General features: G+C 29.1%; 1 protein-coding gene across 1 annotated transcript in view; it reads right to left on the bottom strand.

Moving 5' to 3' along the window:
• The window catches only part of LOC125863323 (chlorophyllase-2-like), a 25,771-nt gene extending 13,036 nt beyond the window's left edge, over positions 1 to 12,735 (bottom strand). Inside the window, exon 1 of the mRNA XM_049543513.1 lies at positions 12,730 to 12,735. Within this exon, the coding sequence (XP_049399470.1) occupies positions 12,730 to 12,732 (3 nt within the window). The 5' untranslated portion in view covers positions 12,733 to 12,735. The remainder of the gene's footprint in view (positions 1 to 12,729) is intronic.
• Positions 12,736 to 13,736: the final 1,001 nt, after the last annotated feature.

The following is a 13,736-nucleotide window of genomic DNA, read 5'->3' as shown; positions in this document are numbered from 1 at the left end:
GTGTGGTTTGGTACTCACCCCTTGCTTCTACAAATTTTTGTAGGTTACGAGCCTGGATTTTTGTGGTACTTGTTATTCTCTTCTTTTCTGAGGCTTCTGGGAGATTTGTGAGGTAGTTGTTTGTCTTCTCAACGATCCTTCTTACTCCTATTTATGATCTTGTTCTATTCTAGAAACAATGTCATATGAGACTTGTAGTTTTCTTTTGATTCAATTGTAATACTTTAGAGACTTGTACACGTGACAACCAAATTTTGGGAGTATATTTGAGTTTATTATAAAAATTTCTGCATTTTATTGTAATGGTTGAGTTTTAGGCTGACTTGTCTTAGTGGGTTAAGACGAGTGCCATCACGTCCATTTTTGGGTCGTGACATTTCTAATATATTTACGTAAAACATACTCTAAATACAAATAATTAGCAACTTAAAATATATAAAAACATACTAAAAAATTGATTAACTTCAAATTTCATATGTACCACATAAATTAAAACAGAAACAGTAACATATATTGGGCCCCGTGCTGGCACGGGGTCCCATATCTAGTATATATATATATAAGGCACCAAAAGACACTAAACATATTTACGTGAACTGCTTTAAACGCTACACCTTTGAGGGGACGGGGTTCAAATCTCATTAACTACTTTTCTTACTTTTTTTCCTTGTTTTTATCTGGGATGGTTAAAAATATTGAATAAATATGGGGTGGCTAGTTTCAAATTTGCGACTTCGTGGTGCAAAGTGAAGTTTAAAATCATCCGTCCACACAATAAACTTTATCTAATAGAGTCATTTAATTTATATTTATATGTTACTACATTAGTTTTATATTTTTATATTTAAATAAATTATCATATAAAATTGGTTTAGTGACATACTTTAGCTAACATGCAAGTCGTTGATGATGCACCCATATCTTCAAATCCGAGATTCACCTATAAAGGTGATGTAGCAAATGAAATGCAACAATGAGACACCTAATATATAATACTAAAATGCTCATATATCCCAATATGTGAGGGTTATCATAACTTGTATCTATACACTGTTAAATGATTTCACTTAATAGAGTTCTAAGGGATATCTCTTTGAGAATGGGCTATATTAATTTTTATTACTTGTCCCAGGAAAATACAGTCAATATCGGTAGTTGGAGTTGATAAAATATCTCTATCTTAAAAAATATAAGAATAATTTTATCAAATTTGATCAACCATTAACGAGTAATCCTAATGTAGGCGGATTTGGTCAGGGAGATGTAGAAATAGTACTTCAAGATCCATTACGTATCCAAGGACTTTTGTTCTTCTTGGCATCTGTTATTTTGGCACAAATCTTTTTGGTTCTTAAAAAGAAAGAGTTCGAGAAGGTTCAATTGGCCGAAATGAATTTATAGATTCGCAGATTTATCGACATCAAGTTCGTAAAAAGAACCAAATTCTTGTTAGCGATTATTTATGATAAAAAAAATAAAATTATGAAAACTCCTTTGTCTTATTTTTATATATTATTGCCCCATATTAAATATCTCTATCTTAAAAAATATATGAATAAGTTTTGACGTGTTTCACACCCTTTAAGAAAAGTAGGTTAGGACATAAATTGAACATAATTTTCCATTTTTACCTTTATTAATTATTGTCAAAAATAACTAAACATAATTATAATAACTAATTCCAATACTAACTTAAAGGGTAAAATTGGAAGAATATTTTAAAGATAGTCTTGAAGATTGAAAACTTAAGTTAATTTGAAAAATGGAAAAGGGCTCAAAGCTTAAGTAATATGGAATGGAGGGAGTATTCTATTAAGTATTTTCCAAATGTGGCCCAGATTATTTGGTTTAATATGGTAGTGTGTTGTTAATTGCCTTTATGGCATTAATCAATCAAATATTTGCCTTTATGGCATCAATCAAATATTGATTGTGTTTTATTTGCACAGATTTAAAGGAATTTATGGTAATTAAGTCGATAGCTTTTATGACATTTATATCATACATTAAATGTGCATTGTATGCCTGATTTTGAAAATCTCAACATGCTATATCTATATATAGTATCTTTGTGTGTCAGCTGAGAGATGAGATAGGAAAGAAAAACAAGGAAAATTTCTCTTTTTTATTTTATTTTTCGAGTTTTTTTTAAGTAAATTATTTTTTTTGTTAGTTTCTGATTTCTAATTTTAATACTAGAAGAGTTTGTTTAATCCAGGGAAATATACCTAAACTGGTGAAATATCCTTAAAAACAGTGCCACATGCACGCCTCAAGCTATGAGATTTCCGTGGTTTCTAATAATTTCCAACAGTTATGTCTGCGCTATGGATCACTTGAGGCAAGTAAGGGTCGTTTAGGTAATTTTTATTCAATTTGACCTACTTAAAAGTGTTGTAACGTTTATAACCTATCTGTTCTTCTTGCTTTGTTCATCTCTTTGGCTCCTCTCTCGCTCTTGCCGCTTAGTTTAAGTTCGGTAAGTGCTATTTTACTTAATTTTTCTTTATTTATCCTATGTGGGTATTATTCTTCTCATTTGATGTAGTTGTATCAATAGTAATTTCTATAGATCTTCTTTTATTTTTCATTTAGGCTAATTGTCGGTATATTTTTGTTAAACAATTTTGATTTGTTCTAATTCAACTAGCATAAGTAGGAACACACCCTTTTTAAATTTGCCGTAACAAAATGGAAATAAAAAAAATATTTTGTATATATATATATATATGATGTTCCGACAAATAATAATCGAATTTCAAGAATTATTTTTGATAAAAATAAAATAGGAACGGACAAGACATTAGTTACATTGTTTTGTTGAATCATAATTTTAAATAGTTCTTAAATATCTGATGCAATCATATACTATATATAATATGGGATTAAAACCTTCAACATATTAGTCATGAGAGTTTGATTCTCCGACTTGTAATTTCCCTCCCTTACATATGGAACACATGTTTGCGGTCAGTGCAACATCATGACTCGACAAGTTTACTTTTTGTAAGAACTGCATTGTTGATCTTACCGCAAGCAGTGATCTGTCCTAACTTGCACAAGTAAAGATTGTATTAGTTCTCCTTCGTAATTCTCATCAGAATACATTTTCCAATAAGTTGTTACCTTCACAATGTTTTTTGTAACCTTCTAGACACTACAATTCTTCATACAAAGATGATATGTGTCCCAATCCCTTGATTCATCATAAATATTTCCCCAAAGTATTTATGCATTAATGTATTCATATTGTTATGCAATAATTCTCATTTTGGTAAGTTGAAATTCTTGAGGAAATACGGAAACTAGATTAACAAATATTAGACTCACATATATAAACCATATCATCATCTTGGAAAGGAGGTGTAATGTTCTCCATTGTACGAGTAAACTTCATGATTTGTTGGATCAGATCATCTTTGTTCTCCAAAATTTTCTTGGTGCGATCCTAATTAACCTTGTCTAATGGATAAGAAAAATTAGTGATATGTTGAGAAAAATTTGGAGGATGAAGATTATCTGATCCAATAAATCTTGGAGTTTGCTCATATAGTGAAGAACATTACACCTCCTTTCCAACATGATGATTCAGTTTATGTGAGTCAACATGATTTGTTAAGCAACTCTATGTATCTCTAAAAAATTTCAACTTATCAAAGCGAGATTTGTGGCAAAATAATATGAATACATTGCACAAATACTTTGGGGTAAAGTTTAGGACGAAATCAAGGAATTAGAACACATATCATCTTTGTATAAAGAATTATAGTAGCTAGAGGGTAATTACATTGAAAAAATTGTGAGGAATACTACTTATTGAAGAATGTATTTCAATGAGAATTTAGAACTACAAAAGGGAACTAATACAATCTTTAATTAAGTAAACTATGACGAATTTCAGTTCACTGTCTATCGTAAGATCAACAATCTAGTTTTTAAAGAAATTAAAATTGTCAAGCCATGATGATACATTGACTTCAGATATATGTTCCATAGCATGGAGAAGTATTTACCTCATTCAGTCTAAACTTTGCGTTCAATTATGATGATGACATGTCTTATAATCCCAAAATTGACAAGTGCCTTGTATTTCTTCAAGGAGATCTGGATGAGGAGGTGTATATGTCACTTACACAAGGATTTCACAAACGATGGGAGACAAGAGTATGCAAGTTGTTGAAGTCACTTTATGCGCTCAATTTGACCATTGCCTTGATTGATGTATTAGGATTGTGTATCGGTTGGTTCTGTCAGGCCTCGTCTATATTCTAGACGTGGTCGGTACTTGAGAATCATTATTGATCCCCGAGCGAATCTTTGGCCTGACTAGCTACTTGGCGGAAGACTTACTCAAGCGATAATTGGCTTAAAAACAAAATTTAAAACATTTAAACTCAAAGTAAATACTCAACTCAAATTGTCTGTAAAATACTCAATGACATAAGTATAATAGTTTACAAAAACATCTCAAGGAAAAATAACTACTGAGACACTCCTCAACTCTATCTATGTATGAAACCTCTATTACTCAATACGGATGTCAGGACAAGATCCACGACATCTCAAGACAACTGTCTGGAAAATAAATGTGAAGATCCTCGGAATGCAAGGAGGCTCACCCAGGCTACCTGAAGTGCAAAATTAAACTCCTCAACTCTATCTATCATTAAGGTTTCTTGTTCAGAAATTACTCATTAGTGAATGATGATATTATAAGCATATATATATATATATATATCATTAAGATTTCTTGTTTACACTCTACTCATTAGTCAATGATACTATAAGAGTATATAAATACTCTTATAGTATCATTGATTAATGAGCAATTTCTAAACAAGAAACATTAATGATAACAATGCAATATACATATACTGATTTGGTATCACTTAAGCGAAGTTATCAGCCTTAATGATATCAATACAGTAAATGATACTGATTTAGTATCAGTTAAGTGAAACTAGTTGGGGGTATATAGTGTAATTATTTAGTGGGGTATGAATGTAAATGAGTATATATTTATAATTATTTTGCTTTTATGGGGTATTTGTTTAGTTTCGCCCTAAAATAATTCACATTATAAATTTAAGATTTGACAATTATTTTTTGCTACATCCTATTAAAGAAATAACTTTGTTTAGTACTACTCAGTTTATAAAATTCATCTAATTAAACGGAATAACTTTATAAACTATATCTTATTTATTTATTTATTTACTCCTATCTCTTAATAAGCATATAAAGAGTTAAAATGACAACTAAAATGCGACAGAGGAGTAATATATAATCTCTGGAAAGGGAGTTATAAAATACTCTTTTATGTCCAACAATAGTTGTTCATGATTGATTTGACATACGAATTAAGAAGCAGTAAAATATGATAGGGAGAATTTTATCAAATCACCCTTATTAAATATAAGTTATCTAAACATTGAAAAATTAATAGTATTTAATAGCAAGGTTATAATAGACACAACATGATAAATTATCCATTGGTTCTATAAACTTGATAAGTATTTTTGAACATTCCAAAATAGAGTTTTAGGCTAAAAACATCTCTGAACTATGATTCAAACTTAAAGTACATCCTTGTGTTACTATAGTAAACAAAAAAATCCCTAAACTAATTCAAAAGTTGCAACAATCATCCTTTGTTTAGTTTCTGTCAAAAACTAACAACATACACATAAATCACATCACTTTCTCCTTTAATTTCTCAATTTGTGTACCTCCTGTCCAACCATCTTTCACCTTCTTCAGTCACATGTAAAAAACATTCATATATTTTTTTTAACAGAAGAAAATTCATCACATAAATACTCATTATGCACAATTGCTACATCCTGTTTAAAACATATATACTGTTCAACTTATTCTTTCTTTTTTTCTTTTAATACTATCAAACCTTTTAATCAACACAAGTGGCGATGATTTATGATGAAAACAATTAGGGCCTGTTTGGAAGGACACTCTGGTAATTGGATTTGGTGTAATTGGTGTAATTACATTGTCTTGTCCTGTTTGAAAGGACAGGTAATTACTTGGTCAGCAGGTAATTGGTGTAATTGGCAGGGGGTAATTACACTCTACAATTCACAGGCAGAGGCTGTGAATTGCTGGTAATTACATGGTGTAATTACCACTTGATTACTTTTTAATTTCTTTTTTTTATTTCTATTTTAATTTTTTGTTTTAATTTTTTTTACTTCTATTATTTTAAGTTCTTTTTTTATTTTTATTATTCTAAAAATTTGCAAAAGTTTATTTTTCGTTTTATATTATTATATTTCATTTTCTTCTTCTTCTCAACCTTACTTTACGTGATTCTATGTAATTTTCTTGTATTATCTATTTCTTTATGCCATGCTTATTTTCTCATTAGCATAATTTTATTAGTATTCTAATTTTTAAATTAAAATAAAATTTATTGTTAAGTAAGGTTATAGAGTTATAGAGTTATAGAGTTAAGTAAAATTTATTGTTAAGTAAGGTTATAGAGTTACGTTTTCTTTATTAAGAAAAAATAAAAATGAATCATATTTATTGCTATGTTGAAATTTGTTATAAGAGTACTATGTTAAATTTTTTGTTTTGAATTTATAACCTATGTTATATTTTCAGTTTCATTTGTTTTAGTAATATTGAATTTACATTGCACGTGATTTTTAATTAGACTTGATAGATTATATTTTTGTCAAACATTTAATAATTTATGACATTTTATTTATATATTATTCTTTTTATCAAATATGCATTTCACGATGTTCGTAGAAACTTCATACTTTTAGTTGTTACGATCAATTCAATTGAAATATATTAGTTTGAAAAAATATAAATCAATTATTTTTTCATAATATTAGTTACAGAAAATATGTTTATTAATTAATATATTTTCAAAAAAGAATATATATCTTAAATATTTAATTTATTGTCATTTATAAAGTTTCTTATTTGTCTAGTATAAATTTTAAATAATTAATTTTTATTTTTAAAATTTATTATAATTGTATGATTGCAAATGTGCATCCAAACAGAATATGTGTAATTACACTGTGGCATCCAAACAGGACATGTGTAATTACACTGTGACAACCAAACAGGTCAGTGTAATTACTAGACAGTGTAATTACTAGGCTGGTAATTACTACCCTAGTAATTACACCAATTCCAATTACCAAGTGTCACGACCCAAAAATGGATGTGATGACACTCGTCGTATCCCACCCAGACAAGTCAGCCTAAAACCCAATCATTTCGATAAAGTGCGGAAATAAAGCAAAGTTCAATAACAATTACTATTACAAAAACAAGTCAACTTAATTCAATCCCCAAAACCTGGTTGTCACGTGCACAAGCCTCTAATGTAAATACTAGAATTGAAATAAAAATACGCAAGTCTCAAATGACGTTGTCTTTCAAGTAAAAACAAAATCATAAACAGGAGTAAGAAGGTTCGCTGAGATGACAAACAACTACCTCTCAGATCTCCACAGAAAGCCTCAGAAACGAAGATAATGGAAGGTATCACGAAGATCCGGGCTCGTAACCTACAAAAGATTGTAGAAGCAAGGGGTGAGTACCAAACCACACGGTACTCAACAAGCAAACCTCTAAACATAAGCTAAGGGAACAGAATAAGGGTACTCCTTACACCCCATCCTAACCTCCATAACTACAACCTGCATAAAACCAGCCCAACCTAACAATTCACAGTTTACAAAGCATACAGCTCAACAACAACACTCTAATAGATTATATATTCTCAATAACAACTCAATATTCATCAATAACAAATTTCACAGAAAGGCACTCACAAGATCAGCAACACACAAGATCAAGTTTATCAATAATAAAAATGTGCAATGCAATGAAATGCAATGTCAAGTATAGTGATGCATGTCTGACCTAATGATACACACTCGCTGTCTCTCAGTCCGGGACCCATGGGGGACATATCTATCCATGCATCCATCGCGGCGCGCGATACGTCCCTCGAAATATAATATCCGTCGTGGGGTGCGACACGTCCCTCGAAATATAGTATCCATCGCGGTGCGCGATACGTCCCTCGAAATGGTACATCCTCTTTAATTTCTTATTATTTCTCAATGCACATAACACTTGTCACAACCATGTCTCAAAACAATGCAAATGACATGTTCACATAAATAATGAGAAGATGACCATTTTCATAACATTGCACAAATCACAACAACACAATCATGATACAACTTCAACAATGATTCAACAAGTCTTTCAATCAATTCTCAACACATCACACAAACAATTGATCACATTACTCCCAAACATATACCACAAGGAAATACACGAATTCCATACGCTTAACAAGGGTTTAGAAATCCACTTGCCTCAAATAACCGAACAATCACTCCAAGACTTGAGCCTTCCCTTTTCGTTGAACTTCCAAATCAATGCAATCTATTCAAGTACATATTCACAATAAGATTTCGAAACTAACAACACTCACATTATTATGTGGTTAGCCTTGACTTAGAAACTCGCTAGACTTTATAATTAAGTTCGTAACTCTTGATGCCAATTAACATTTCACTATCATAGTTTTTAGTTTCAAGTCTAGGATTAAATTCCAATTATTTCCTTTCCAATATCATAATTCAATATTTAATTACACATATCAACCTATCAACACTTGAATCATAATATAATAACCACATTATAAAATTTAAACCGAATTGATTTAGGAACAATAACTTTTTTTCCTTTGACACCCTTTTATTCTAACCAATGATTAGCTCATTATGGCCAATCCTTGGCCCACCATTCCTATTAATTTTCCCAAAACAAACTCACAACCCATTTTAACAAACATACATCAATTCACCTCAATATCCCATCTGACTCTTAATGAATTAAAAATATTAACCCACAGATAAACATATCTTACATCCTAGTACTGTTCATCCGTCAACCATAATAATTTAATCAATACCCTCTAGTCCATAAACATACGTAAATAATATATGCCTATCTTTGTACCAGAATAGAAAGAAATTTATCTTCGCATGTATGTATTGAATACGCATATATATATATATATATATATATATATATATATATACATATAAAAATCCCTAACGTCTTAAACTCAGTAACCCTCTAAAATGATACTATAATGATTTCAATGGCAATCATTGCCAATCATCACATCTTAATAACCATCAAATTTGGTAACAATTAATAATAATAACCATAGTGCTAGCACTATACCAAACCAACATTATTATAATGTAATATGCCAGCAACTATCCTTATTTTTATATAAAGTAATTAATGTATGCCTACCAAGAATTGAAGATGGCCGAAACGTGTATCTGCAACTCTTTTTCCTCTTTGATCAATGTCGCGGCTAGGTTAGATTATTCCTCTTCCTTTTTCTTCTGTGTTTTCTGAATCTTCTTTATTTCTAAATTAATTGTTTATTAAAATTGACAAAATCCACTAACTTATTTTTAACACATGGCCCTAATGGTATGGGGTCTTAAATATATGATCACTTTTGCCCACTAATTATCGATTAATTAACTCAAGTTAAACGAATAGTTCAAAATTTTCAAAAATGACCTTCCAGGTCATCACACCAAGTGGCTTTCCAAACAGACCCTTAATGAATTTTATATTAATTTGTGCCATACCAATACTTTCAATTTCTTTGGATCATTTTACCTAACACGTAAAAGGCATTTTAACACTAGCTTAGCAGATCCTTGGTATTGTGTAGTTATTTGTAATTCCTTTAGAAAATAAGCTAATCTCTTTCAAGATGAAGAGAACAAAAATTAATTAGTTATTTGTAATTCCTTTAGAAACATTGTTGGATAGAGAAAAATTATGGACTTGATTTTTGCTTTTATTTGTGAAGCACAACTATATATAGCGTAGAATACAAATTGTGTCAAAGCTATATATAGCTCTTCAATTGGTAATGGTGTAAAGAGTTAAGTATATGGTTTCTCTATCCAAAAGCTCTAGGCTTTTCAGAAGGAAAGAAAAAATTGATGAAGACAAAAGGGAAGAATGGAATAGGGATATTCGAGGTGGAGCAGTTAGTTTTTGACATAAAGTAAATAGAAGGATGATTGTTGCAACTTTTAAATTAGTCAAGGGATGTATTTTGTTTAGTATAATAACACAGGAATATTGTATTTTATATTTGAGTCATAATTTAAGGATTTTTTTAGCCTAAAACTCTTTCAAAATTGTATAATGAATAAGTAAAAATGGACAGACAAAGAACATGACTAATATTGATTATGAATAAAGGAATAAATGTACCTTGTACCTTAATAATTGTGACTTAATATAGTTAGTGTAACAAAAAGGTTTGTCGCAAGCAGAAAAATAGACAAAAATAAATAAAAAATTAATGTTCTCTTAACTTTACGTGCACACCAAATTATTGGTAAAGTCAAATATAACATATAGGAAAGAATTGCAACATCAGCAATAAATTTTCGAATATTAAAATAAGACATTTGAAATGCGTAATGTTCAATTAAAAAAAACTTCTTGCGACTCTGCAGATATTACCTAAACCAAAAAAACAAAAAAAAACATAATATTTTATGTTATGATTATATTAATTTATTTATGTGAGTGTCCACTACATAAATAAAATCCCCCACATAACTTTTCACATTTATATTTCGCCTTCTAGATGATCTCAAGTCTTTAATTTCATGCAGCATCTCACATTTTCCATTATTTCATATATTTAGTGGTATGTTTATGACTTTCTTTTGTATGAATATATATATACACTTGAAAGAGAGAAGAATGTTTTTTCGTCTACTTTCTTGTTTCATGTAATTACTTTTAAATTCATTTTATAACCCTTAAAATATTAAAAAGAGACACGTTTTTTTTTTAAAAAAAAATTAACAAAAGAATTGTTAAAAATGCTTAAGTTGGATGCCTAAAATCTTTGACCAGTTTCAACATAGATATATGTACTACCCTAATCTAAACTACTTTTTTATTTAATTGACACAAATTTCAAACCTCAACTGTCCAAGCAAGTAGCAACACAAGTTAAATGAGTATCTTATGGTAAGTCATAAGTCATAACGCCGCCAATGATGATTTTTTTTATTATTATTATTACTATTATTATATTATTGTTATTTGTGTTATTGTTGTTAATGTTGTTGTTATTGTTATTATTACTATTATTATTATTATTATTATTACTCTTATTGTTATTATTATTGTTATTATTGTCTTTGTTGTTATTCTTGTTACTGTTAGTAGTGATATACAGTGAAATTCAATTAAGTTTATGCATATAGTTAGGTCATAGGCTATATATTTCATCTTATATTTACTATTTTTTTTATCAATATAAATACCGAATAACTTTATTTATCGAAATATTTCACCTATAACTTCATTCTATGTGTTCATTGGCATATACCTATAAACTTTTAATTCGTAATTGTAATGACAAAGACATACGCTAATTAGATGTATTTCGTAGAAACTTGATTATTATTAGGAATACCCTAATGTCCAGACTAATAAAAATACCAAGAACATGGTGACCGGATAGGTAGTTGCCCTATTGTTTTTATTCGAGTTTACTATCCGAAGTCACTTTCAATTACAAGTAGTAATAGAATTTTTTTTATATAAATTATTGGTATTTTCCTTTTGTTGTTTCCTTTTTTTAGATCGTACTAGTTGTGTTCACTCTTATTACGTTTCACAGAATATGTTCATTTATAAAATGATAATACAAATTTATGGATGTTTTAATCTTGAGATCTTGATATTAACAAGTCATTAATTTACTTTTAGTTTTGAAAATATTGTTTTTATCTACTATTATTATTAGGTCCTAGCCAAAAAAGTAAGAAAATGTAATCAGAACTAATAATGTAATCAGAACTAATTCACTTACATTTAATTTCATTTTTATAAATTTTAATCTAGTTTGCACCCATACAATTTTTCCAGAAAACATTCACCACGTACAGTTTCATTACTATCACTAGCTCCCTATCAGTATAATAAAAATAATTTTTAGCGGTAATAAATATGCAGATTAACAAAGATGTTAAAGTTTTTAATTTACCACATTAGTTAGTTGTCATTGAATCTAATGTCGCTATAAATTTTAAGAACATTTACAAAGATTACTAAAATGTAAGTGTTACTAGCAATTACCTCTAAAAAATATATTTAACAACAATTAAACTCTTATCGTTAATTAATTATAGCTAATTGTTGTAGTGAATATGTAATTGTTGATCATAACCAATTATAATTAACTAATCTAAGCAGTAAAATGTACGTGTGAGAAATGTAGTGTTAAGATTGGAAGGTTGGCAGGATCCTTTCCCACGTAAAGAAGACATATACATAAACAATTGTAAATAGGTGAAGGAATATTTTAGTTGGTTAAGTTTGTTATAGATTAGCCAATAAACATTAGACACTTGTATGCATAGAATTTTTACAATTACTCCATTATATTTTAGCCATAGAATATATATATACTTGTATAAATAGAAGAAGGGTTCTACCATGAATTAAATATATGTTCTTTCTTCTCTTGTTATTTGAATTAGAATCATTTATTTTTTGAAAGAACGATGAATTTTTTCATCTTATGCTTATTAGCCTTATTTTTCACCACCACAAAAGATGTGGATGGTGGTGACACGATAATAGTACTATCAGTGGTACCACCATCACTTGTTTCTCCAACAACCTCATCGACAATACACAATTTATACGACATCAAATTCAGCCCACCACTAATCATATTTATTTGTATAACTATATCCTTGAGTGCAGGTGTCATAATATATGAACTCTGGACAAATCCTCGTTTTTACTCTGACGAAATTCCATTGTCGGTTGGTCATCCACCGTAGCTTATAATACCTGAAAGAAGCGGTTCTGAACTCTACTGTCAGTATTCAATTATTCCAATATTATTAAAGAAAATGTTTTAATCAAATCCCCTAATATCAAGCTAGAATGTGAGGTGTGTTTGAAAGATGAACAAACACTTTGTCTTATCAGATAATGTCGTCAAGAGATTGGTGGACTTACTTTTTAGTCAAGTACTTGGTCCAACAATTTGTACGGCACCGGGTGTTTATATCAATTCAATAAATATATAAATAACACATGTCCTTACAAAAATGGTTATCATTCGTACTATTCATACATGTTTTAAGTAATAATCTTTTGTGGGTTGGGTATTAAATTTGGATGAATATTTTAATTTAGGTGAATTTCTAAATTTTGTTAATTTAATTAGTGACATGGTCCATTGTATCATTGTCCATAAGTAAAAAGTGGTATATCAAAACTAAGTATATTTTTTATTGATAAATAATAGGACGAATTGACATTTTATATTACGACAATGGTATAGATGAATAAACTTTTAACAGATAACATAAATAATTTTCTTTTCAAAATTTGATGATACAATTAAGGTTTTCCCTAATATTTATTTTCAGGTGTTCATATCAAATTCGATTTTCATGGTTAAATATTTAATAAATAAATATTATATATATTAATTATTTGTGATCAAATGATATAGCAATATATATATAATGTATGTCAGTATACATCAATTTAATTAATATAAATATTTGTTGGGGATAAATTTATTTTGCAATATATAATGGAGTAAGTGTAATTAGGTAGAAGAAATGAGTCACTTGATTAAGATAATT

The sequence above is a fragment of the Solanum stenotomum genome, chromosome 4 (genome assembly GCF_019186545.1).
Source record: "Solanum stenotomum isolate F172 chromosome 4, ASM1918654v1, whole genome shotgun sequence".
Taxonomy (NCBI): domain Eukaryota; kingdom Viridiplantae; phylum Streptophyta; class Magnoliopsida; order Solanales; family Solanaceae; genus Solanum; species Solanum stenotomum.
Note: the sequence above shows the minus strand (reverse complement) of the source record. Positions and strands in the feature narration are given on the sequence as shown.